The sequence below is a fragment of the Rhipicephalus microplus genome, chromosome 7 (genome assembly GCF_043290135.1).
Source record: "Rhipicephalus microplus isolate Deutch F79 chromosome 7, USDA_Rmic, whole genome shotgun sequence".
Lineage (NCBI taxonomy): Eukaryota > Metazoa > Arthropoda > Arachnida > Ixodida > Ixodidae > Rhipicephalus > Rhipicephalus microplus.
In genome coordinates, this window is record NC_134706.1 from 25,322,230 (window position 1) to 25,349,294 (window position 27,065).

General features: G+C 45.0%; 1 protein-coding gene and 1 long non-coding RNA gene across 4 annotated transcripts in view; one reads left to right on the forward strand and one right to left on the reverse strand.

Annotated features, from left to right (window-relative positions):
- The window catches only part of inc (BTB/POZ domain-containing protein inc), a 31,776-nt gene extending 12,007 nt beyond the window's left edge, over nucleotides 1–19,769 (forward strand). The window contains exons 3-5 of one of the 3 annotated variants that reach the window (XM_075868845.1): nucleotides 1,004–1,194; nucleotides 2,598–2,732; nucleotides 19,532–19,769. In XM_075868845.1, coding sequence (XP_075724960.1) covers nucleotides 1,004–1,194; nucleotides 2,598–2,732; nucleotides 19,532–19,579 — 374 coding nt within the window. In that variant the 3' untranslated portion in view covers nucleotides 19,580–19,769. Of the gene's footprint in view, nucleotides 1–1,003; nucleotides 1,195–2,597; nucleotides 2,733–7,415; nucleotides 7,571–8,692 lie in introns of those variants that run through there. The other 2 variants (XM_075868844.1, XM_037431622.2) reach the window with 2 other exon arrangements.
- LOC142767353 (uncharacterized) lies at nucleotides 163–22,433 on the reverse strand. The gene is made up of 2 exons (XR_012884832.1): nucleotides 22,116–22,433; nucleotides 163–2,970 (listed from the first exon to the last, which is right to left on the reverse strand). It is a non-coding gene; the product is annotated as an uncharacterized LOC142767353 (long non-coding RNA).
- Nucleotides 22,434–27,065: the final 4,632 nt, after the last annotated feature.

Below are 27,065 nucleotides of genomic sequence, written 5' to 3' on the forward strand. Positions count from 1 at the left end.
TGCTTTGCTGCATCACATCAAGTACCTGGTCAAATTGAAAAGCAGCAGTTAGGGCATGTCTTGTATATTAGGCATGACAAGGGAGATAGTGACAATGCTTTCTTCCTTGTCACTGCTTTCGTGTTGTGTGTGTCTTTCTTGGACTGCACGAAAGAAGGGTAATTCAAGTGTCTGCTTTTCTTTATTAGAAAACCTCAAAGGGGCCCTGCAACACTTTTTTGAGCATGGTCAGAAAACTCTGCCCAACGCTAGTACAGGCTCCCGACAACACGCGAGCCAAATATTATAGCACGGCACGCGGCTTGCAGTTCACAATAAATTATCAAAGTCTCCTTAAAATTGCTTTCTCTTCTCTCGACAAATCACGGAATAATCCCAAAAATAACTCGTAGGTGGTTAAGGTGGTTCTTCACTGACTTCGTGATCAGCTTACTTTTGACCAAACCACAATTTCACTGGATGATGTCATCATGTCACATCACATTACACAACGTAATGATAACATCTTGTGGTGAGGTCGCCATCTGATAATTTTTTTAATCACTCATGTTGATGCCGATAGTCAATTTGAAAGTTTGATAAGGCATCTAAGGTTTTCGCCTTCAAAAAACTTATGCAATTCAACAGCTGCAGTAAATGATCCTCGAACATTCGATCCACCGCTAAAGCATGTTGCCTATTGCTTGCACATTGTCATTTGTGCTGTATGTATTAATATTTATACAAATGCATCACGGGCTTCAATGTTTGGAACATTGTGTGAGGGGGTGGGGAGATGTGACGGTAATAAACAAAAATTGGAAAATGGTACAAGACATAACAAAATCAATATTGTCATTGCTTATAAAAGTTCTTGAATGTACCCCATTATTTTCTTGCTGCTTTCAATCAAGTGGGCATTCATTGCACTGTGGAAGGTTGGTCAATGACAAAAAAAAAACATAAAAGAGTATGTGTGTTAACATATGCATAATGTGCACCTGCTGCTTGGGTGATGAAACAGGGGTGCTGGAAGAGGCCGAGTTCTACAACATAGCGGAGCTGGTCAAGATGGTCAAACGGCTGATCCAGGAGCGCCAGCAGCACCACAAGTCACGCGACGCGCGCAAGCACGTCTACCGCGTCCTCCAGTGCCACGAGGACGAACTCACGCAGATGGTGTCCACCATGTCCGATGGCTGGCGCTTCGAGCAGGTGAGAACACAGCCGCAGTCAGCAGTGCTTATTGGCTGCGCATTTTTGGTGTTGCTGTGTTTGTTGCCGATGTTCGGTGGCCCTACTCTTTCGGTGTTCTTTATAACATGCGAAAAATGACGATGCAGTGGGTTTTTAAAGCTGTTGCGAGATTCGAACAGCCGATTTTGGTGGTGCGGTTGTCCTATACCACCATCGCAACTGCTGTTGTGCGTGAGAAGAAATGAGATAACTAGGATTTTGTGGGATTTGAACTCGGGGACACTGCGAGGGAGGCAGTTGAGTATTTTACCACAGAGCCACATCAGTCCTTGAAACTTCTTCTCAAAAAGACTCTATAGAGGCATCATGGTAGGGAAAGAATCGGATTAACAGAGGTACTATGCACTCAAACCTCAATGTAACAAACACACATATAAAGAAATATTGGTTTTAACGAAATAATTGAAAAATACTCTTGCTATAGATACAGTGTTAGCAATATTTTTTATAACGAATTTTCGGATATAATGAACCCATTTCTTGAAAGATGCAACTTGCTGTAATGAGGTGCGAGTGTAGTGTGATATAACTGTGAAACAACAACCATGTGTTACACAATGTGAGTTGCCTAATGAGAGGGTGGTTTAAAAGCTTCTTATACATAACCAATGGTTCAGACATAACTCTGTCATCATCTGCCTCCGCATCATCAAAATGCACACATTGTGGTGTAGGAAACTCGCTTCTCAATAGGTTATAATGGCACATTGTGTACTTTCCAGAGTTGCCAATTTCGCTTGTAATAAGCAAAATGGGTCTTTTTTTTTTTTTTTTTTTGCTGAGTTGCTCGCAGAATTTTCCAGTAGTTGTCGCCCGCTTTGGCCTTATTTGCATTTGTCCAGTAAATATAGTTTTTTAGGGATAGTGACATTCACCAGTAGCATGCTTCTTGATGGCTTTGAGAAGCTGAGTGTTGAAGTCAAACATATGTTTGGGTAATCAAAAAGTAATGTTGATCATGCACCGGAAAAAGTGTTACGGTAGATGCGTACGTGTGAAAACGGTTGGGTCGGTGCATGGGGTGTTTCATGGCTTTATTAAAGTTCACGTCACGATAAGCAAAAGCAAGAAAACGTCGGCCTAACGGCCCAAGGTGGTGCTCCTCATATGTCTTACAGAAAATGGTCTATAGCAAAGCAATTGAAAAATTCAAAACTCGCAAAGAGAAAGGTACGTGAAAATACCGTGGCACGGGTGTATGCTTACAGCAACTGTTCAAGCATGGTGTGTATGTGTGTGTGTGTGTGTTTGTTTGTTTGTTTGTAAGGTGAGACTTCATTACAGCGAGCTTCAACTATATTGCAGGCTTTAATGCGCGCACCGGCATTTGCCTGATGGGCTTGCCATCTTATCCTTTGCAGTTGATCAACATCGGTTCGTCCTACAACTACGGCAACGACGACCATGCCGAATTCCTCTGCGTCGTGTCGAGGGAGTACCCCAGCTCCTCGTCGCACACGACGGACCGCGAATTTGAGCCGACTGACCGGGCGCAGGTAATTTTCTAGTGGCGATTCTTTTGCGCTCTGCGGAAGTGCTTCTTGGTTTCTGAATAAGTGGTTGGGCTTGTAACACTCGCTAACAGCTCTGATGTTAAAGTGCCCGCCTTGGGCTGGAGGTGAATCCGTAAAGTGTTGACAGAAGGTCGTCGTCGTTAGTGCTGCTTATCGTGAGGTATGCATGGCTTCGGCAGAAACTTGGGTCGGCTCACGGTCTCTTCCTCATCTTCATCTTCTGTGTGGGAAATGAAAGAGCCAAATAAAAAGATAGAGCAAAAAATTTTTAGAAGATTGAGGAAAGAAATAGAAATACAGATGTGAAAAAAAGAAAAAGGGAGAGAAATAAAGGAAGAAGCAATGAAAGGCATAGAAAGAAAAACCAGATTTCGAAAAGTTATTTCGAGCGCGAAAGCTTGACACGATCACTCACACACGCACAGACCCATGCATCAAACACACACAGCGGGTGTGTGCGTGTGTGATCGTGTCAAGCTTTCGCGCTCGAATTAACTTTTCGAAATGCTCTACCAACTAGCCCAACAACAAGTTCTTTTAGAAAAACCAGAAGTGAAGAGAAAGAGATAGAGGAAGAAAGAAAATCAATAAAGACAAACAATGTAGGCCGCCCAGTTCTGTCGTCCTTTCAGACTTCGGAGCACTAGCGCGAAAGTGCGTACATTTTGTATTTATTTTTATTTTCGAGCACTCAATTACTCGAACTGAACATTACTGGGGTGGGAGTGTATGCACGAATGATATACACAAGGGAAGCGACGCTAAGCACAGAATAATGCTCAACATGAAAATATCTATACAGAAAAAATGGTTACGTCAGTTTTATGTAGCTATACTCAGCGACAACCTATCTTGGCATTGGAGCGAAGGCTAGGCTACCACACATACGAGTTGTTCCACAAGTACCTAGTTCGGCAGTTTGCGGTCACTTGCGGTATGGCTCGCTCGCATTGTTAATGTGTTCAGAAAAACACACTTATACACGAAAGTTACGAATGGGAAAAACATTTCAATTGTCGAGTGTACATTTTAGTGTCCCGTTACGGGTATAAATTTTGTTGGCGACAGCGCGTTTGTGGTCGCTCACCAACTTCGCGAACGCCACGTTTCCTTGGAAAACGGGTGCCCTGAAAAGTTGGTGCTGTGTAAGAAATGGCTAGAAAAGAAAAGCATTCTTGCAAGGTGAACAATAACTATTTTACGTACAATTTGCCACAGTGGTTTCAGTCTCATTATAAATTACACAGTATTTATTTCAGCAAGGCAAATGAACAGATTGTCAGTAAACTTGAGTACTATTTTCTTGGTGTGGTGGCAGGCTCGTGCTTTGGTTCCCTCGGTTCTACACTGCTGTCAAGAAAAGTTGTAGCCGAGTGTAGTAACTTCAACCAGCTGACCAAAGCAACAGCAAGAGAAAAAAGATGGTCAAAAACACTCTATGCACAATTGTTAAGCAACTGCTTCCACAAATTCAGGGAACAATTCGAGCATTACCTTATTTACTCGATTCTACCGCGCCCTCGATATTAACGCGCACCCGATTTCCACGACGAAAAAAGAAGTAAGACATCGATTGCAACGCGCATCAATTTTTCTCGCCGACCCGCACGATCACACCACTCGAAAAAACGACTCCTTTCGGGAGCGTCTTCCATTTAAATACGAGGTACGGGGGAAGCTTGTGCCCATCTGATGTGTAACAGAGCATTGCCGTCACTGTAGTTTTACCGTGACCGATGTCAGCACATGAACTTGCTTCGCCCCCTTCTTCTCGACGGTTGTGGTGCCAGGCATGTCGAAGTAAAGAGGCGTCTGATCGGCATTCCCGATTTGCCCAAGCAGGTAGCCGTTGTTGTGTCGCAAGTTTAGGACGAACCTGTGAAAACTGTGAAGCTTTTCATCGTACCCCTCCGCAAAGCTTTTCGCATATGTATGTTCACCTTCGGAGGGAAAAGCCTTTCCTCTTCATAAAGTTAGTTAGCCAGCACCTGCTCACTTTAAACTGGCTCCGCATTAGCCCTTTTTCCAAGGCTAACTGCATAGCCCGCACTTGGAGAGTTCTATCATCGCGAGCCGCTGTGCCGCTAGCCGCTCAAGCACATACTCGGCGAGCAGCTCTTCAATTTTGCGGAAACAGACCCTGCTGTGGCCCACTGAAGCCTTTGCGTGAAGCTTTGCTGCCGACAATCTTCTGCTTTTGTTTCTGCCAGTCTCGCACACACGTTTCGGAAACTCCGAACGACTGCGATGCAGCCCGATTTCTGTCCGTTTCTGCACATGCGATGACTTTTCTTTTAAAAGCGGCATCGTGGTGCACTCGTCGAGTTCTTGGAGTCGGCCCTTCCGTGCCGTCGATGCTAATGCACTACAAGATGACGAACTCCTCAGCACACGTACGAAGTGCCGCACATGGGAAACAGATAGGCAGAAATGGCCGACGCGCCATGCTGACGCACGTAGGGGGAGGCCATTTTGGAAATGCCGATGGCAATAGAATGGCCGTATTCTTTTTTTTTTTTTGTACTCGATTCTAACGCGCATGCGATTTATAAATTCGCTTAACCGGATAAAAGGTGCGCGTTAGATTCGAGTAATTACGGTAGATGTTGGACATTGAAGCAATCCAAGCAAATCCAGTTCCTTGAATCGGTGCCGTGGAAATTCAGTCGACACAATGGGCAGCTGCTTTGCATTACGAGCGGCAACCAATTGAAATGCCACTGTTGGCACACATTATTTTTTTACTTTTGTGGTGTTATCTGGACGTTCATTGATGCCTGTTCTAACAAAGTTTCTTTTACCAAATGTTTTTTCCTCCGTGAGTGTCACTGAAAAGGTTAGAAGAGAGTAGCTAAAGTGGAAAATATGGTTGCGGGGAAAAAAGTATATGTGTAGGATATATTTCATCACAGATATATTTCATCACAGCAGCACCTGCAACGACTCCAGGAGCCGAGTTGGGAGTAGCAAGGACATTTTGACAAGGTGGTGAAATGCCTTTATTCGCGATTTCTTGGCGAACCACGGCGTGTATTATTGAAACAGAAGTGAGGCTGCGTCTTGGAGCACTGTCTTTAGACATAGCGGGTGCCATAGTCTCCAGTTCCGGACAGAATATTCTGGTGACGTTTTCTGGCTCTGATGGTGGATGTAGCGTGGACAAATCTTGCAAACTTTCGCAGGAAGATGTAGTTGTTGTGTTGGGAAGGCGGGCGAATTCGTTAACGACGCGCCTACTTTTTGCCTGTTTGAAGGGATGACATTCCGCCATGAACGACTCGACCGTCGGGCAGTCCTTACATGGCAGGAAACTGAAGGCGTCATTGGCAATTCCATTTAGTATGTGTCCGACTTTGACCTCCTCAGGCATGCCCTTGTCTTCCTTGTGGCACAAAGCCAACATGTCCCAGATGTATGTGATGTACGGCTCTGTGAATGTCTGGACACGAGTCGCGAGCTTTTTCTCTGTGGCCACTTGTCGTCCGATGGGCTTCCCAAATAAGTAGCGTAATTTCTGCTTGCAGACATCCCAACTGGTCCACTCTTCCTGATGCGTCTCGTACCAGAGTTTTGTCGTGCCGCGCAAGTAGAACACGATGTTCGCCAACATCAGCGTCGGGTCCCAGTGGTTGATGCGCTCGTACGGAACCAGCAAGTCGTCGATGTCTACGCCGCTCTTGCCGTTGATTGGGCCAGGGTCACTGGGCTGCACCACAATGGCTGCGGGGCTGACGGATCTTGTTTACCTCGAGTAGCTTGGTCAGTGATCGTGGTAGCAGCAATGTGTCATCCGCTGCGAAGATTCAGCTCCTGGGGCTGTATAGCGAGTCGCACTCCGCACCTTCCACCGAAGATGTTACGGGGAAGAAAGTATATGCACGAGATATATTTTTGTGACCAAATGCGTACAACGCTGCTGCAGTTCGAGCGTGTTCCGCTCAGAGTGATCTTCTGAGCCCGTGACAATATGTTTCACGAGTGCAGCCGTAAACACCCTAAGATGGTGGCTGCCGTCGCTGTCTTAGTATAGTAGGAGCAGGATAGAATATCAACGTTCAGCAATGTAAATAGAGCATTTTTCTCTCGCACCCTGCAACTTCAATATCACAATTTTTTTCCGGTCGCATACTGCTCAATGTGCTTTTGAGGTACTTGTTTCTATAAAAAATGCCAAGTCTCGGCAAATTTTACTGGCGATCAAATCATCAGTAATGATTTTCATTTGTTACAGCTATGATTGCAAACATTGATCTCTTATTTGATAATTAACCTAGCGTCAACGTGAACAGAGCAAAACAATTTTATCTCTAAGCGGGCACCACCTGGACAGAATATGTTCCCTCAATTCAAGGAGATGAAGGTTGAGCAGCGCGGGCTTCACTTTTGCCAGTAGGGTGTTGCAAAAGCCACAGCGATTTTTCTAAGACCTAATGGGGTGTAGCGTTAGCTCGTTACATCTACTTAAAGTAGAGTTTGGAATAATATTTTACCGTTTGATCCAGGGTCAGCTTTAAGGCCGACAGTTGTGCTGATAAAGTCTGACACACCTTTTAGGGTTTGGTTTGGTTACAGGGGCTTGTTTTATGTCAGAACATACACTGCGCCCCAAATTCTACACAGTATACCTGGCCGTAGAAGCTGATGTTTCGCATCTCCACTTTACAGTGGGCTGTCGTTTCTCACTCCCCCGGATGGTCCGGAAAGATGAAGATGAATTAATTGCTATAAGCCAAATGCAGCGTATCTATTTCGGTGAAAGGGAGCACGTTTGTTTGATCTGCACTCGTTTCTTTTATCAATAAAGTTTTAAAGGAACCTTTCTCTCATTCGTTTACATTGAATGCTTGTAACCTAAACTGTGCAAGACTGAAAGCTGCAAGAGCGTCGCTGTTTGGGTTAAACAGTTTTGTTCACAAATGTTGTTCTGGAAGGACTTTGCAAGAACGGCATGCTTATTTGGTATGGAGCGTTAAGTGAAAGATGCTTAATGCACCAACAATGTAGTTTGTTTTTGTGTCATTAGGATGAGGGGCCTTTCTTAGGTGGCGCACAGAGCGAAAGCTAGTCAATTGTGTACTGTTGAAATTGCCAAAAAAGCATCCCGTGGCATCGCAGATACTTTTAGTATTCTAGTTGTGGATGGTCCACACATTTGATTGGAATGAGGGACACCGGGCTGTTAAAATAAAAACTAGGTCTGATGTGACAGTTGTACCTTGCTGCAATTTTTCTTGATTACCACAATATGCCAGAACGTACAACAAATAATTTGGAATGTGTGTTGTCACTTTTGCACCGTTTGCTATATCATGCTGTGTGTATGTGTGTGCACAAAAGCACCTATCTTTGATAATGCTGCAGTCGAACCTCTTTGTGAGAGACACTGGTACAAGACACAAATGGCCATAAGAGACACCTGTGGGGCTACAGTAAAATACGGGTTGATAAGCAAAGGCGTACGAGTTACCCTGCTTACAAGAAACACCTCACACAAAAGACGAGAACTGCTGCCCGGAAGATGCCTCTAGGGACATGCTTCGGGCATGTATGGGAAATAAGAACTGATGCAGTTATCGGTATGAGATAGTGTTTTCTGACCTCGGGAAGCACTCTTTTCAATGGTGACCTGTCCTGAAGCTTGACACCACTTGTATAATTATGAAATCATCATGTCTTGATGCGACGTCATTGCAAAGTTTGCCTCTTTACCTTTAAGCCACAAATTCACGTGTGGAATAATTTGATGCTTGAGTACCTCAAGATTTTTTGCTATGGGTTATACTTGCAAAGCCTTGACGTTACATCCAAAGAAGCGTTATTTGACAGTGTCACGTGAACGTGAAAGCGTCGTCCTGTCTTTAATAGTGAATGCAGCCACTCGCGTGGCCAATTCGCTTAGCTGTCTTGCACTGTTCAGAGCGCGTTTGTCCCTCCCGTTTCAGCTCATTCAGCAGAAGGCCGCCCGCATGTGAAGATTCCGGCAAGGAAAAGAGCGACGACCGCTTCGGCCTTTTTTCCCCGTCGTCCTCCCTCACTTCCCCACCTACCGTCGAGGTCGTGATTATCGCCGGCACCGTTTGGCAACAGGTTTTTTTCACTTCGGCTCCTTCACGCCACGAGAGGGGCTGTGTCGCGTTCGCTGCGGCAACGAGGAATGCGCCAGACGGTGTCGAGACGCCAACATGTGTTGCGCCACATTTGTGCCGCCGAACGACGAGAAGGTACGAAAATGCCTTGTCGTTTGTGACACTCGTTTTTTGTACAGACACACTCCCCGAACCCTCTTTGTGCACACGTATTCTCACTCGTCGGCCTGGTGGTGTTGAGTCCCCCTGCAGACTTAAACAAAGTGTGCTGCGGCTCACGTGCTCGTTAGTGTCTCGCTGCCAGCCCAACGTACTTAAGAAAAATGCAGTTTGCCGGCTTTGGCACCGTCTGATGTGGCCGACGAACAACTTGTGGTGACTGGAGTGCTTTGATTTAGGGGAGAGGGTATTGAGTCGCCGCGAGAAGCTTATTGGTTGGTTGTTGGGAGGGTCGTGATTAATCGAGTGGCTGCGAGCCCGAATGTTTGTGGGTCTCTCTTGTTGTGGAAGTGTGTCGTTTCATTGGCAGAGAGGGATGCGAATCCCTCGTGGAGTGTGGTGTTGCGCCAGTTTTCCAGAGTGTTCTGTTTCGCTTTACCGTTTTTCTTTTCGTAAGACTACACTTCGTTTAATTCGAGGGTGCGATGAACTCTTGTGAAGTCTGAGGCAGACATTGGTTTGGTGAAAAAGAATTAAAAAACGCCGTGCAAGGCGAAAAATATTTACTGATGTTTTGACAGTGAGGTTCCTGTGCGGGAGCTGTAGTGTCGATAAATGTTTTTTCACTTTAGTCAGCACCCTTCCATTCTGTTTGTGAAGCAAATGTCTTGATTCGATGAGGTGAGCTTGAGGCAGTGTTTGTTTCGAAGTGTATTGCTTACAATATTCCTTCCCCCTTAAAGTTCAAAGGATGGCTGGGTAAACGGTGTTGTAATATTTAGTGTGTTTACTTCTCTGCTCACTGCAGTATACATTACAAAAGGTTCTGTTCCCTTTTGGCACCTGCGGCCTTTCGACCCACATGTATTGCACTTAACACCTTTTCCTGTGTTTTGGGGGGGGGGGGGGGGAAGGAAAAACACGCTGATTTCCACGCAAAAGCGAATTGCCGCGTTTCCACTGTTCTCAAGTGGCCATTCGCTTTCGGTAATGAGTGGAATGTGATTTGAGAGATTCCTTACGAATGCTGCCATATTGTTTTGACTTGTAATGAGATTTCTGTAAAACGTGCGGCGTTCCTCAGTGACTATGTTAGCTTTTGTCTTAAGTGTGTTCGCAGGTAGGGTGATTCAAGAGACATGTCTTATCTGTCATTGTAACCAGTGCCCAAGGCCCACGAGAGACAGCTCTCTGGGACCTTGACCGCATGCTCGTTTTTTTAGGAGAATGTTACGAACAGCCGGATATTCCATAGGACAGAGTTTCGTAGGCCAATATTGTGCCACGGAATACTGAATACCATCATGCTTTGTGTTGCACTTGTGTAGGCCCCAACACCTTTCAAAATGGCCAATGAAAAGTGCTCTACAATTTAAAACTGCTATACGGCTTTCATTAGCCATTCGGAAATGCCACAGGCCCCCATATGTGCGACACAAAGCATGGCGGTATGGAGCAAATGAATGGCATTCCGTTTTACGGTACCGGCCCCCTAGTGTACAGCTCTTGCGCGGCACCAGACGTTGACATTTGCAGTTGAGGCGCTGGTTAGGGGAAACGATCCCATTACTGTAGCTTTCAACACAGAGGCAGGCGTAGGTAGCAGTGTAGAATGTTGTATAGCCTGCGCTCTCCACAATTCCCGATTCCCTTACGTTCCTGCATCTCGCACGTTAGCCACGAAGGTTGTTACGCTGAATAAGTTGTTTCGACGATCACCGACTGTCTTGCCTGCGCACATGGCCCACAGTTTGTAATGCTTGCATTATCCGTTTTTTTTTTTTTTTTCTACGTGATGTCTCTGCACGCGGCATCTGAGGTGGAATGTGTGCATGCACTGCAACCGTCTTTTCACACTGAGAATGTTTCTAGTGAGTGCGTTTACTACATTGTGTGCGTGTGTTTGTGGTGTGTGGTCGTAGCAGTTACGTAGCATTGTGTGTATTTTTTTCACTTGCTGGTGTTTGGCTGCCTTCGTGCGAAGAACCAGTGCTGTCGCTGTGTGGTTATGTGCTCTGTCGCTGTGTGCAACGATCGTGGAGCTGGGTAAGCTAAGTAGGCCTGTCTGTCATAGGTACGAACCAGCTGCATTTTTCTTAATGCCTGGAAGAACTGGCTGTATCTCTTTGACGTGTCTTTTTTTTTTTTTTTTTTTTGATGCCATCGTTGACTAAGCATTTTTTTGGCATTCTGAGGGCTGATGTAGGAACTAACGATGAGCTCACTTTGATTCTCCTTCAAGTAATAGGTTGTTTTAGCAGGGCCGGTTCTTTGTGCTTTTCGTACATAACATCCAGTACCTGCTGAAGAGCGTGCGTGCCCAACCTTTACCATATGCACACTCATCCATAATGTATACTGGCTCTATCGGTATACAGTAAGCTGCGCATAATTGAAAAGGTGGCTCATACTTCACTTATAATACCAAACTTCATTGATCCTGTGGTTGTGACCTTATACACCCATACCCATTAATCTATTAACTCTTTCTTTAACAATGTCAGACAGATTGTTTTGCCTGCACACTTCGTAGTGGTGGCATTACACGTTATTATTGTGGTCACAAACTTAAGTGGCGTAGACGGGTTTGCCATCTGGCGGCAAATAGCGGGGCAAGCACATAGCGTAAACAGATCTATTTTGTTTTGTTGTTAATGCAAATTTTCGACGGTCGCGTAATTCTGAATGTATTGCATTTCAAACTTCCTAGCAGGGACGCTTGGCAAAGAAGTAATTTCTTCATTTGCACCTATCAGTCCGCAATGCCTGTACCAGCTACTATTGTCAACATCATCAACCGTACTCACTGAGCAAGTCTCAGTGCTAAAACGTTTTCGGGACTGGGGAACAGTGATATGGTAATGTATGCAATACAGTGTTACCGTCACTGCTAAAACATCTTATTACCGGTTCATGTGGTTTTGTGAACACTCGTCTGGATACACAGTTATGGCGACGATCAACTTGTAAGGAGTGGCATGATATAAAGCTTGGCGGAGCGATTCTGCGGCACAGAACTACAGGTGTCCTGTGTGGTCCCCGTGGCAGTGGCATGCCTCTGCACTGACTGAGCTGCTGCCAGCTCTCCCATCTGCGTGCTTGTTTGTCGGACCTTTTAATAATGACCAAGATTCCTTTTTTTTTGTATCGCTGGTTCTTCGCGGCACTGAACTGGCCAATACTGCTACAGTGCTGCTGACGCGCTTTCTTACGTTTTCGTTTCCGGTAGTAAACGAAGGTCCGTGGCTTGAAAACCGCAAAAAAATGTACTGCCATGCCCCAGAGCATCAATTATATGACCGCTTTTCTACAGCCGTTAAAACCATTATGTAAAATCATTTAAATGATATATAACGGTGTTACTAAATCATTTAAATTATATCACAGCTTTTTTACAGCCACAGGAACCATTGTGCTTAACCACTTATGGTCTTGTGAAGATTGGCACTATATCTTTTCCTGTGGGTTCAGAGTCGCACACCTTTGCTTGATGAAAATAAGCAGCAAAATGAAAAAAAAAAAAAGTTTTGTGCCGGCACTTTTTCTTAAGAAGACTTTTATGTGACCAATGCATTGATGTCGCGTAACCAGCAACACGACGAACGACATGTGCATTTGCTTAACCTACGAGCACGGATGCTGGCGAAGTTTTCCAAGAATTTGCAGCCTTCGCTCGTTACTGTCGTGTTGAACCTTTGTTAAGCGTCTTGCAGGCTTTGCTTGTTGCAGTGCTAGTAAAAGCGTTCTTGGTCTCGTTTGGTTTGTGCAATTACCTATGTACAAATTGTGCTGTTCCAAAGCCTTCCTTCGTTTGTGAAGTGAACTAGTTTGTTTTGTCAAGATTGCTTTGCAGAGTGAATACAAGTTTTTTTCCTTCTGCAGTTGTCATATGTGTTCTTTATTTTTTGTGTGCTCTAATTGCTGGTCTCACTGTGTTTTCTTAGATGTAACCTGTTGCGGTACTGCAGCAAACAAGCTCTTATCTCTGAAGTTGTTGACATTGCAAAGGTTGCGAGGGTATTCGATGCTTAATATAATATAAAAGAGCACATAAAGGGTTATATAAAAGTGGCACCAACTTTTTTTTTTTTGCAATATGTTGCTGAAGGCCTATTAGCCACGACACGGCACACTGCTTGCTGCAGAGTGCGACAGATGATTACAGACTGTTTGTTACTGATCAGTTTTTGTTTGGGAGAGATCCGACAATGGTAAGTTGCCACCGTGTTCAACTAACGCCATGTTGCGTGCGGAACAACACACAGAACTGGGGCACATTTCTGTGCTGCCTGCATCGCCTACTCATGTTCTTTTGTGTGCGGCACGTCCTGCACTATGTTCTCGCTGTCGTCATCATTGTTGTCACCTGGTGGCAACGATGTTCTTGAGGCTTCCGCACGCTCACCACAGACATGGTCTCGTGAACAGCCACCAAATAGTAGCCTGCTGGCACAGGCACGGCAAAAGGGCGATGGCAACTACGACGTGGTGATTTAGCTGGGCATTTTCGAGTTCACCCGCGGTGTTGTTGTGGAAGTTTGAGGTCCCCTTCAGGTCCCTTTTTTATGTTGTCAAAGTTGCGAGGTGTGGGGTTTAGCACTGGATCGGGCGGCACACGAGCTTCACATTTCGTACAAATTACCTTCTGAGCTGTATTCGCTGTTCAGATTTGGTCGACGACATATGCAAGTTCACAAGATCCTGCCGGCTATCTCTGCCATGAAATTTTTTACAGCAAAAGATCCTATGAGATCGCATCTCGGGTCACGCACAGTTGTTCGCCACCGGTGTCCATAACCACCTCGTGCGAAATTAGAAAAAAAAAATACTAGCATCAATGACACAGTGGGACTCGAATCCGGGTCTGCTGGGTCCCAGCCCAGTATTCTACCACTGAGTGACGCCGGTGCTTGTAACTTGTTGTCAAACTTGCCTTAGGCAGGCTTGATGTCAAGAAAGCAGTCACGTTAATACGAGTTATAAAAGCGTTTTAAAACAGCGAAATAACAACCAGTCGTCGCACAATGCGAATAGCGTAATGAGTGGGCCGGCCGATGCTCCAACCTATTGCAAAAGCTTGTTCTTGTTCCCCTACTAACTGCGGCGCATACCCACTTTAGCCATAATTCGTCATCGTCGTCAGCCACTGCACGAGCCATTGGCACAAAATCTCTTGCAAGTGTCTAGCGGATACCACACTTCTCAGAAGAATGACGAGAAATAGCATATAAAATGCCTGCTTACTACCCAAATCAATTTATTAATAATGACCTAGTGGGTATCAAGCAAGTGTGCTTGCAGTAGTTGCCCAATGAGTGTTTAGAAAAGGCTATGAAAGGCCGTTCTTCTAGCTTTCGCTGTGATTGTGCTGCGCCTTCCGCGCAGGCCTGGCATTTTTTGTCAGTACCCCTTTAAGGTTCTTACATATGCTTCAAGGTAATTTATGTGAAAACTGTGCAAGGAAACGGGGTTTAAGAAACCAGTCTTTCACTGAGTCACTATTTTTTGCGCAGTTTTCACATAAATTGTGTATTAACTAGCTTAAGCTTCTACTTTAAAGTTGATAATTCCGATGCTGCGCGGCATGCTTAAGTAAGCACATTAGCTTAAACGTGTGATCACTTGCTTTTCGTAATGACTGAGCAAATGTTCCACTTGCTGCATGTGATTAGATTCTGAAAAAGTGAAAGTGCTTGCTGGCAAGAATGAGAGCTCTGCAGTTTCAAAGTGTTTAAATAAAACTAAATTCCTTCAAACATGGTTGAGGTACGAAGTGACGGCAAGTCAGTGAGCTGTCTTCGCATTTTTTAAAGAAAGGCTAAAATTGCAAATGTAAAATGTTCCCGAATTGGCTAATCTTTTTGCTTCATTGATATTTTCGGACTGCTGCATGATCCTAGAGAAAAGTTTGTGTCTTACTAAAAAACAACCCGCCTATGCTCTTTTGTTGCTGTAGGTAACGAAATCCATTTTACAACGACATGGTAGCGTCTGGCGTTTTAGGTTCGCAATTGTCCACAACCTCGACCCACTTAGGCCAACATGCTCACTACTGGCATGTTCACATAATCCATTACAAAGACTTACTCGGCCCAGAAAAACCTCGGAAACTATTTTAGCACCATTCATAATGTGGGCTTGCATAATGTTATTGTTACTGCCCACGCGTACGAATTTGCCTGTCGCGATTTGTAAACCAACGCTCGACACTTTCTGCGTTCACTGCCTTTGGCATTATTGACCAGCATGTGTTGAATTTACACTCGCTGTCAGTTCACAAGAAATGTAGCCGAGTAATGTGCAAGAGGAGCTGCACTCGGTCCGCATGTGTTCCTACAAGAGAACATGGCATTCTTTGAAGGTATAGTTTGTCGCCGTGAAACTGTACCGTGTACTCTACAGTTAAACGGAACCCGCTAAATGTGTGGCAGTGGCATTGCTGGTGCGCGAGCTGCAAGTGTCGACCGAAAGTTTCCAGGCGTTGTGCGTGGGTGTACAGGTGCCTGCACTATCACCCGCGAGTTGTATATGTCCAAACCTTGCAGTTGTAAATTTGGAATGGTAATTAAAATTTGCAATGGTTTTGCACCCAGGCGTTCTCTTTAACTGTGTCTTGTACTGTACTTCCCAAAATCACCCAAATGCGGTTGTGTTAGAGCACTTTAGGGCATGCCATTTGTTGCAAAAAAAGACCTTGAACTTTCTTGTTCGTTTTTTTTTTTTTTTGCCATACTAACAGTGCTAAAATGGAAATGCAGTCGTACATGTGCGGTATGCGATGCTTATAGTTACTGCTTACTTTGGAACGATGAGGTAAATTCTTACAGTGATTCTTTTTTTTTGTTGTCATTGTAGTGGCGTGTGTTTTGTGTTCTTTGTGCTACACCATCAGTTCACTGCTTTTGTAACGGGACTCGAGTACCGCAGAAGCCTTTCATTTTCAACGCTGTTTTGTTGTTCTCGTTCATGGTTAATATTGTTGGTGACCATTACTAAAGGTACACTTGCATGCTTTGCTGTTGAGCTCAACAAAAGCATTGTCCTTTTTTGGAAACATAAAGTTTTGTGCATTGTTCTTCGAGAAGGTTGCAAGCCACCTGTGTGAAACAGGTTCAGTTTAGCCGCACCAGTGACTTGCAGGCTGTGCTGGACCACATGTTTGTATTGAAAGCTGAGGAGCTGAACGTATTTTCGTTTAAGCATTGAAATTTTGTGTTCATTGTATAACATGTGTTAACCTTTCAGTGAGTTATGCGTTTATTCATTGTCATCTTAAAAAAAAAAAAACACGACCTCTTACGCCCTACATCCAGTGTAAAAACCCGTGTGCTGCCATATGCTGCCTACGGCATGTCCTTCATAGTTCCCTTTCCGACCCGAATTTTTTCCAGGGCGGAACAAAGTTCTTTAATGTTCTTTTTTAGCCAATAGGCCATTGAAAAGCATGCAGAACAATTAAGACTGGAAGTACAACGGCTTTCACAGGAGAACCATGTGCAGTATACTGGACATGGAATATCATTTGTTGCGCGTGTGGGTACACGCACACTATTTTCATTGAAAGAGAGGTGCTTTCGGTCCTGACATGAGGTTCATGGTCTTTAAAACACAACCACAGTTAATTTTGACCCAAGAACAACTTTTGTCATGATTAGCCATTGCACATGGCGTTCAGCACAACGAAGGAAAAGATTACGTAGAAGGGAGAAGGTTCCTGGCATGCACAAGTCAACTTCCATCAGACGCCTCTCCCTCCTCGTCCTTCGTGCTTTTGACAAGTTCCCAGCATGTCCCTGTTTGGTTTTTCGTGGCTTGGCTTGAAGACTTTCGTGTGACGCTGCCTCTTGTTTTATTTTTCCCTCTCCATGTTTAGCACGATGTGTGCCAATCCCATCCTGGTGTCAAGTGTACCGGACATAAATACATTCTTGCATTGCCAGAACACTTCCGATTACGGAAGCTTCCTTTTTGCAACGATGTTTAAAGAAGACGCAAGACAGTTCGCGTGATTTAAACCATTCGAATTGTGCAAAGATAGCTCCTAAAATAATTTTAGATACTTGACCAGATTGTGCGCGCACATTTCTGTGCAGATGACGCTGTTACTGTGAGTCACGCCCAGGGGCGGCGCCAGGGGGGAACAAGGGTGGGCTGGAGCCCCCCCAAAATTCTCGCCTGCCCCCCCCCCTATGCCCACCCAAGTGCCCGGAAGCATATATTGAAAACCTAGTAGGAGCAGAGCTAGCTTGCCCCCCGGAGGAACTCACTTTTCGTGGTTGCCCCCCCAGTAAAAACATCCTGGCGCCGCCCCTGGTCACGCCCATAATAAAATGGGGCTTCAGGAGAAACTACATTTAAAAACATATTGCTCGACTCGTACAGAAGCTGGCAAAGTGGTTTCGGTTGTTCTCCTTGCTTTTCTGCATCTTTTTTTTTGTCATGTCCAGCAACCTGGTCGTGGTGTCGGAAAGGGATATATGGGTTGTTAAGAACGCTCGCTAACTTGTTGATTCCTTGTTAATAGCTTCCACTTCTCTCACTGAAGGGTGCAATAAGTGAGGTGGCTGTACAAACTTCTAACACCATTGCAACTCTCAACCCTTTGGCATAATTTTTGTGAGCAGAGGAAAAAAAAATAAGGAAAAGGTAACAGAAAAAAAATTTATGGGTATTGCGTTCCAGCTAGTCGAAATAGAAGGGCCCTTTGTCCGAATGTGATAATTTTCTCCATTTGCGTGATTTTGGTGGAATGACAAATCGCATTTGGTAGATTGAGGCGCCGTTTCACAGCTTTGGGACAGGCCATTACGATCCCAAGTAAGATTATGTGAGAAAAATAAAACAATTACCTGAGCGATTCGTGCTACTGTTGGCATATTGCTTATCAGTCTGTTTCTCTGTTTATTTCTAAGTTAGTGCACTAATGGCACAAACTAATGCAGTCTCTGAGTAAATTTGTTCGTTGTAAAAGCGTTTTCCATAAAGTATTAACTGAAGTGTGTCGCTCTTCTATTAGGCTAAAGGAAATGGTAATCCGCAGCATTGTAACATCCCTGGTGGTACAGTGAAGAAGCATGCTCAGCCCTTCCTGTAAAACAATATGGTGTTGGTGGGATCAAGTTCAGAATTGGCAACTACTGATTTGTAATCGTTCAGGCCTTGTGAAATCGTGGCTAGTTTTCATGCCACAGTGAAACTTGTTACTCAAGGATGGTTTAAGGTGCAAGATGCAAGTTTGCATGTGGGCCACTTATGTTCTTGTATCGTAGTTTGCACAACCTCGTCATGTGCCGAATCTGTACTTTGTTCATTTCTAACTGAAATTCTGATCAACTTTTGTACCTTGTCTTATTGTCTACCATTCCGCTTGGAAAAATAATGTGTAAAAAAAAAATAAAAGCGCAGTATGACAGTCACTGTCTCGAATCGCTAGCTTATAGAAAATGCTGTAATTTTCAGGAGTCACAGACATGCCTTGTAATTATTTGAGATTGGTGTTCACTTACCGCATATTCCTTTGCAAAATGAAATCAAGTATGTGAAATATGGGCTTTGCACATAACTAGGTGAAGCTGACATGCACCAGCTGTGCTGTTGGAATACAACGGAAGCACGTTTGCTGGAGCAACCGCACTAATTACTCGTGGCATACCACAGTGTTGTCTTGTCGTAGTTGGTGCGTGAATCGCTCTACTTGCAATTTCTGACCACCAGAGGCTATCACTGAAAAGCGAGAATCCGGACACAAAACACCACATGGAATCAATCAGCCAGCTTCAGTTGCAAACTGTTGTATTCAACTAGCTCTGGTGTCGCTGATCTACTCGTCTGGCATTCCTGGATGTATAATTAAGAAACCGGTTAACGTGTTGCCTCTCACGGCCTCAAGAAGAGCTCTGGCCAATCTTTCTGGCAAATCTTCATGATCATTGCGTGCAGACTTTAGTGTGTTGAGACAGAAAATAGCATCGTGATGTGTTGGTACTGAATGTCTTTCTTGCCTCCATGGTCTTCTGAGGCTACAGTGAAACAAAGCTGTGACAGTGTTGCTGCGTACAGCATGAAACACATTCACGATATTCACCAGTTCTTGTGTAACCACGAATTCATAACGTGCTGATGCCATCAAAAATTTGGTTTACTACGTTATACCCGTTGATTTGTTGTATCTCGTCTCTGTTACACACTCGCAATGTGATATATCACATCTTAAGTGGATAACCAGAAACTTCTGTATATAGGTACTTTGATGGATCAAATACCTTAGATACCGCATATTTCTAGGGTTCTGCAAGTGCTCGATATACACAATTATTCATGTGTGAGTTCGACTGTATCAAGATTTAAACTGTACGTCTGCAAAGGTGTGTCTCTGCTGGGCTTGGAGTTCTGCAGTGAGCACTGTTGCGTTGTTCTCATTGGTGGGTGCAAAATTTGTCAATGCAGTTGGTGAAACTTGTGTATCATGAACAGAGCTGGTGAGAGCAGTGGCTCTTCAGTAAGCGTTCAGTATGGATATTGAAATGTTTCCTACAGGAATCCAAGTTGCCACCCATTCCGTGCAGTGCCCCGTTCAGTATGTAGCCGGAGTTTGAAGAGGAGGTGGTGGAAACCCTATGCAGTGTTGAATGATGTCGCCGTGATGATGCTGTGCCCTCTTTCGACGTGGTCACCTAGGCTAAGTGCAAGGACAGTTTTGCCACGAACTTCGTTTTTTGTTGGGCACTTTGAGCCCTGACCGGGACTGTGTATTAAAAAAAAGATTTGCCACGAAGTTTTCTGCGGTGAAACGTACGTCTCTGTGCTCATTTCCCAAAGCGTGCAAGTGTGTTCGCAAAGTCTTCAGCGTGGCTGTAGATAACGGTCACGCCGGTCAGTGTAGATGCCCACATCAAGGATGGACCTTTTCCGGTTGAGTCATTGGGTACTCTGCGCATGCTTGATGGGGTTGCTAAACGCACGCAGTTTTTTTTTTTTTTTTTTAAGCAAACTGAGTGTCACCTGGCGTCACAAGCTTGGAGATATTCCCTCTGAAGAAGGTGCAGGGCTTCGAGATTGTCTACAAATTCAGAGGCCGCGAGCCATCACTTTCAATTTCGACGATCTCCACTCGCTGCTCAGACTATTAAAAGGTGCATATTCGTCGTCTATAGTTCTGGTTAGTTTGCAGTGTTCTGTGTATTGAAGTGAGAAGTAAAGCTAACCATACACTGCGTAATCGGCCTGCTAGTGCACGTCGTTAAAGCAAATGGCAAATGGGTCGCCTGGACCAGCTTTTCAACGTTTCTGGTATTCGCTGCTGGCAAAAGAAGCCGGCATGAATTTAAAAAAAAGCGGAAACCAATGGCAAAATGTTACTTTTTCTTGCTGCATTTGTTATGGGCAGAAAAAAAGTTTTTTTTCTAGAGCAATCAGAGATTGTTAATAATCGACAGTGATGCAGGACAGAGGAGATTGATTGGTATGTTGCCGATTTATGTACTGCCTGTATAGACAGCTTCTTTGGTGATCCAGCAGGCACTAGTTTTTCAGGCGAGATAGGTTAGCGAGTTGGTTTGGGTTCGCGCTGATGAAAAGAGCGCTGTTGCGAGTACAGTGCATGTCCTGTCATCATTTCATCCTTCGTGTTCGTTTTTGGCGGTGCCCTTTTAGATCAGTATGAGGCGCATGTCCTGTAGAATGCCATGTATTAACCGTAGCCTAAAGGGAAATGGTAGTGGAATTCCACTTTTGCGAAACTTTATTGCCGTCTGTTTTTTTTTTTCTATTCACAGTGGAACAGTCTTGATGAAGCCGCAGCGGTAATGGTTTTCTATTTGACCAGTCTTTTCTTTTTGACCAGTCTTAATCGGGATGTCGTCTCGATCACGTGTACAGTTTTTTTTTTCTTGTAGACCACAGATTTTTTTGTGAAGATCGTATGTCAGTAAGGCCTCTGTCATTCCCGTCCACGAACTTTGCATCGAGAGGGAAATACTTGGGTGCAGCTAAAACTACTGTCGTGACTACTACCAAAAAAAAAAAAAAACTTGAATTATATTTTAAATTGAGGGCAGTTGTTTGTATTACGAGATTGTGCTTTCCGATTCATGACGTACCATTTTTTTGAGATATAACCAAGGTCATGCGTAGTTTAAAATGTTCGCAATCAATTTTCAAGGCCGTAATCAAGATTTATCTTGCCTGGAACGTGCGGCCGTTCTGCCAGGTCACTAGTTCTGCTACATCAGGCCGGAAGTACCCGTGGAAAGAAGTGGCGGTATTTTAATAAAGGCGTGCCGCCCTTTTATTTTCTCGTGACGAGCTGCACGCAATATCTCGCTAGTGCCAGCGCATCGCCTTTGTTTTGCCTGTAGTGCTTGGTGTTTGTCTGTTTCTTTTGAGCTGTGCGCAGGAAAACCTCCATATCAACCTTTTATTCGTCAGACACGCAAAAAGGTGGGGTTAGTCACTGCGGCGCTTAACAGGAGAAATTTTTTCGCGTAGCAAGCAACCACTACACATTCCGAGAAAACGGTAAACTGCATGTCTACTCGTGTATTTCAAACTGCTCGCCGATTTCGCCGACCACGCAGATTCGTCTTCGATGCGCTTTGATTCAGATTCTGTCACTTTCACGTGACGCGTACTTTCCAGTCGGTCGTAGCAGTAACAGTTTTCAATTCTTCCTTTAAATTCAGTGACGAACTTCCCAAACTATGTGACACTTCTGCGATGTCTAAAAACAACGGGATGTGTCTTAAATCGTGCAGATATTTCTCTTATAAACAGGGGCACTCACGCACCATGGACTTCGACGGAATGCCGTCTGGTCAGGTAAAGGCATTGTTGAAAAAACAGGTCACTGACCAATGTCAACTAAAAACAAAGACGTTTCGGGATCCGTACGGATCCCTTGTTCACAATCCCGTTCACAATCCTTGTTCACAATCCTTGTTCACAATCCCGAAACGTCTTTGTTTTTATTTGACATTGGTCAGTGACCTGTTTTTTCAACAATCAACCATGGACTTACAAGATAACGGGGAGTGTTTCGCGATGCGATAGAGAGAAAAAATAGTACCACCATGAGCAATATGAGAGGGGACACCGAATGTTCAAATTGTAATAGCCATCTTACCTCACGCGAGCAGCCGGTATTAGCTCTGTGGGGCGAAACCTTGAGGCAGTTTCGGGCTACGAAGTGGTGTACCTGGAGCATGCGTGGCCTGGTTGTCAGGCTGGCCACGTCAGAGCCCGATACTGCTTCCATGAGGTTACGGCCCGCCGACCAAAGGCCGATGCGTGACCGGTTGCTCACGTGTTCTACACAGAGGTGGCGATTGAAATGCGATCGCCGCTTTGGCTTTCAAAAGTTAATTTCCGTGTTCCCCCTGATTGTGCTCACGACTATGACTGGTAAGCACATGTCAAGCTTCGATTGCTTCCGTTTTCCCGATAAAGTGTGTGTGTGTGTGTGTGTGTGTGTGTGTGTGTGTGTGTGTGTGTGTGTGTGTGTGTGTGTGTGTGTGTGTGTGTGTGTGTTCAGGTAATCCATCTCGGCAAGGGTCGTGCCATGCTAGACGTATTCGCGTGAAGCATTGCACTTCATTGGCGCACGGCTGCGCCGTTGGTTCCGCTAGACATATCTCGCCGCTTTCTAGCGGTGACTGGAACGCCCCCTTCCGGCCAGGTGTCGATCTTGCGAAGGTCTTCGAGCGGCACAAAGTCTGGTTCGACTTTCATGCATCCCGGCAGGTCTTGCGGCGTGCATAAGTAACCGCGCAGGTAGTCGGTCATCTTGTACAGCAACCGCAGCCCGCTGTACAGGCTGAGCGCTGGTCATTCGTAGTCCCAGTCGTCGTAGTCGATCCAGTAAACCATCAGGCCGTACAGGAACGTCAGGTTCGACCGGCTGAAGAGCAAATCTGAGTTCCGAGTGTGTAGCAGTGTGTACAGTGAAACCTGCTTATAAGGAATCTTCATATAACTGATTTCTCGATATAACGAAGTTTTTCTATTCACCGCCGTTACTCCACAGGAGCACATGTATTTGTGACCTCTCAGTTAAAAAAAAAAGCAGCGGAAGACAACCTTGATGTAATGAATTTTCACCATGGACAGTCTAGGAATTTTGCCGCGGATTTTGTCGTTTTGTCACGAGCACGCATCTTGCGCAGGTGCCTCGCGGCCGACGAAGCGGCGGCGGCGGCGCGCTCTTGGTCCTCGTTCACCGGGCATCCCGCTTAGATCCGGAGTACCTGCAACCCGAAGGCGTACATCTGCTGACATTCAAAGATATTACGACAATTACAGGGATCAGCATTGTCAATACCCACCTCCTGCAAAGGGGCTGGGGAAGGCTATAATGAACGCATTTTGCTGAGACTTTTCACCAATACTTTAGTGTGCCCGGCATTCATGCAACATTTTGATTCCTCCTTCACTGATAAGTGCCGATACTGTTGGCAGGTGGCTAACACCTGCCACATCGTTTGGGCTTGCCAGCTCAAAACCCTAACCCAACCAGAGAGGAGTGGGAGGCTACCCTGCTAGGTTGCTCGGATCTGCAAGCCCAAAGCGCCCTGGTACAGCTCAGCTCTTCCCCCCAACCAGAAAGGAGTGGGAGGCGACCCTGCTAGGTTGCTCGTATCTTCAAGTCTAAAGGGCCCTGGTCCAGAGGGCTAGGTTAGCAAGTGTCACCAATGGGGTCCCGGAATAAGGACTCCACCCACTATGAAGCCTCTAAAGGGCTGCACCTCTCCTCTTTTTTTTTAAATAAATGTTTTCACTCACTCACTCGTGGTCCCGCCGACTCCCAGGCCAAAGCGATGCGCAGAGTGGGCAGGTGGGCCTGCGTTCCACGAGCCGCCGCCTTTCTTGCTGCCGCAAGAGCATGCATGGATCTGCCCTCCCCCTCCGAAAGGACCCCCCCCCCCCGCCAAGGAAAAAAAATCTACTTTTGCGTTGGCAGTCCCACCACAGAAGGTAGCACGCTTTGAGTTAGCGTCAGATATGTGGCATGACAAGTAGATTGCCACTATCCCTCAAGAGCAAGGTATAAAACAGCAGCATTTTGCCGGTACTTAGCTATGGACCAGAAACCTGTAGACTTACAAAGAGGGTTCAGCGCTTAAATTGAGGACGACGCTGCGGGCAATTGAAAGTAAAATGATAGGTGTAACCGCAGAGTGGATCAGGGAGCAAACCGGAGTTAAAATTAATAGTTGAAAGCAAGAAGAAGACTTGGACACGGTCCGGGCATGCGGCGCGTAGGCAGGATTACCGTTGGTCATTGAGGGTAACTTACTGGATTCCCAGAGAAGGCAAGTGGTTCAGAGACAGAGAGTTTGGTGGGCGGATGAGATTAAGAAGTTTGCGGGTGTAAAATGTCAGCAGCAAGCACAGGACCGAGTTGACTGGCAGAACATGGGAGAGGCGTTTGACCTGCAGTGGTTGTAGTCAGGATGATGTTGATAAATAGAGAATATGGTGAAGCAGGATTATTGTTGTGTGAGGAAGCGTTCTTCTTGCTTCATTTAACTTATATTACCTAGTGGTAATTAGGTAGCTTAAATAAAAATTCACAAAACTTAGTCTTACACCGATGGATACTAATACTGACAATTTTGTTTATTGCTCTTTCTTCCTTTCATTTATCGCTCGACTCGGTCCCTAAGCAGTAGTCACTCTCCCGTCTTCTGTCTTTTTCACTAGCTAGCTAGCTAGCCGCCTGCGATGTTTAGCTCTCCTGGCCGTTTCGATAATGGTATCGATACCAAACTTGGTATGGCATAACATGACTGTATGACGAACATCCGAACCATCGAGTGGTGGCTCACGCCACCTAGCCATAAAGTTAAGTACTATCACTGTGTGATTCAATTTCACTCGCGCCTCGATTGTAGCCGCCAATCAGTTAGCCTCCTCCTGGCTATTTCAACCCGTTTAAAGTCTATTTTGCCTTCACTGTCCATAAACTCCAATGCTTTGAAAAATTCGGTGCCATTATCTTCGACTATAGGGCGGAGCTCTTTAAAAAAACGTTATCAAATTTTCAGCAGTTCCTCCTCCTTTCCACACGCACTACATACTGTGTATGTGTTTTCGTATTTTGCTCGGTACGTCTTGGTTCGCAATACTCCCGTTCTAGCCTCGAAGAGCAGAGAACTACCCCGAGAATTATCGTAGATCTTTTCCCTTGCAATTTCATGCTTAAAAGTTCGGTAGGTCTCCAGGGATGATTTCATAAGCATTCCCATCTTCCACTTGTCCTTCTCCATTTCCTTCACCTTCTTCTTAACCGATGTTTCCTTTTGGCTTGATATTCTGCTGTGGTCTAAATACTTGCTTGACAGTTTTCGAGTTCGCTTCCTCCATTTAGTATCAATATTCTTTATGACAAGTAGCTGAAAACTTTCCTAGCCCAACGCTCCTCTGCCATTTTTCTCAATCGCTCCTCAAATTCTATCTTGCTGCTGGCTTCCCTGCACTCAAACGTAGTCCATCCCATGTCACCCTGTACTCCATGATTTGGGGTATTCCCGTGTGCTCCCAAAGCAACTCTACCTATGCGACGTTGTTTGATTTCCAATCTTGCTTGAACTTCTGGTTTCATGCTCAAGACCGCAATGCCGAACGTCAGACCAGGGACCATGACACCCTTCAAAATTCCTCTCACAACGTCATACCTATTGTAGTTCCACAGTGCCCTATTTTTCATTACAGCTACATTCCTGGTGCCCATAGTCATTACGTATCTTTCGTGCGCCCTTAGATACTCAGCCCCGTTATTTATCCATACGCCCAAATATTTGTATTTATCCACTATTTATTGCGTGACTTCCTGTATCTTATGCTCACTGCCTTTGTTACCATTCAAAATCATGATTGCCGATTTTTCCCTGCTGAACTTCAAGTTTAACCTATCTCCCTCATTACCACAGATTTCTATCGATCCCTGCAGATTTTTCTTATTGTCGGCTATTGATACTATATCATCTGCATACATCAATGGTGGTAATGACTGTTCAATGTGTTTTCCATGCTTGGCAAAAGAAAGGCTGAAGTCGAGTCGACTCCCCTCTAATTTGGCTTTTAGTCCCCAGAGATACAGCATAAATAACAAAGGTGACAAGGGACATCCTTGTCGAAGCCCGCATTGTATCTCTATAGGTTCAGTTTCCTGTTCTTCCCGTTTGATAACTACCTTGTTACTTTTATAGATATCCTTTAAGAGATTAGTTATTCCATCTTCCACATCTAGTGCTTCCAGTATTCCCCACAGGTCTTCTTGAATCACACTATTGTAAGCTCCTTTGATATCTAGAAATGCCAGCCACAGAGGCCTGTGTTCTTTTCCCGCGATTTCAATACATTGCATTATAGTGTACTAGACATTCTAGTATATTATAACTGAATCAATGAAAAGAGATTTTCCTCCCTCACAGCACGGATAAATGGATGGGTGGATTGATATGGCTGTATCCTATAGATCGGGTGGTGGCTGGCGCCACCAAGCTGTAATACCTAATGAACTAAAAACTAGATTTGTTTTTTTTTCCTTTAAATAGTGAGGTTGAGGACTCGTACTTTGCAGTAAAGGGTTTAATTTTCACTCATGCATAACCTCCTTCTAGTTAACTCTACCCGCTTAAAGTCTATTTTACCCTCTCTGTCCCTAAGCCCCAGTGCTTTGAAAAACTCTGCGCCATCATCCTGAACTATAGAGTGAAGCCCTTTACAGAACATTATCAAGTGTTCGGCAGTTTCCTCCTCCTCTCCAGTTGCACTTCATACCTTGTCTACCCCTTCGTATTTGGGCCGATATGTCTTCGTTCGCAATACTCCCGTCCTGACCTCAAACAGTTGAGAACTACCCCGAAAATCATCATAGATCCTTTCCTCGGCAATTTCCTGCTTAAACGTTCGATAGATCTCTAGTGTGGACTTCTTAATCATGCCAATTTTCCACATATCGGTCTCAGCTTCCTTCACCTTCTTTTTGACCGATAATTCTTTTTGGTTTGGCCCCTGTTGTTTTCCAAGTATTTACCAGTCAATTTTCTGGTTCGCTTCCGCCATTTTGTAT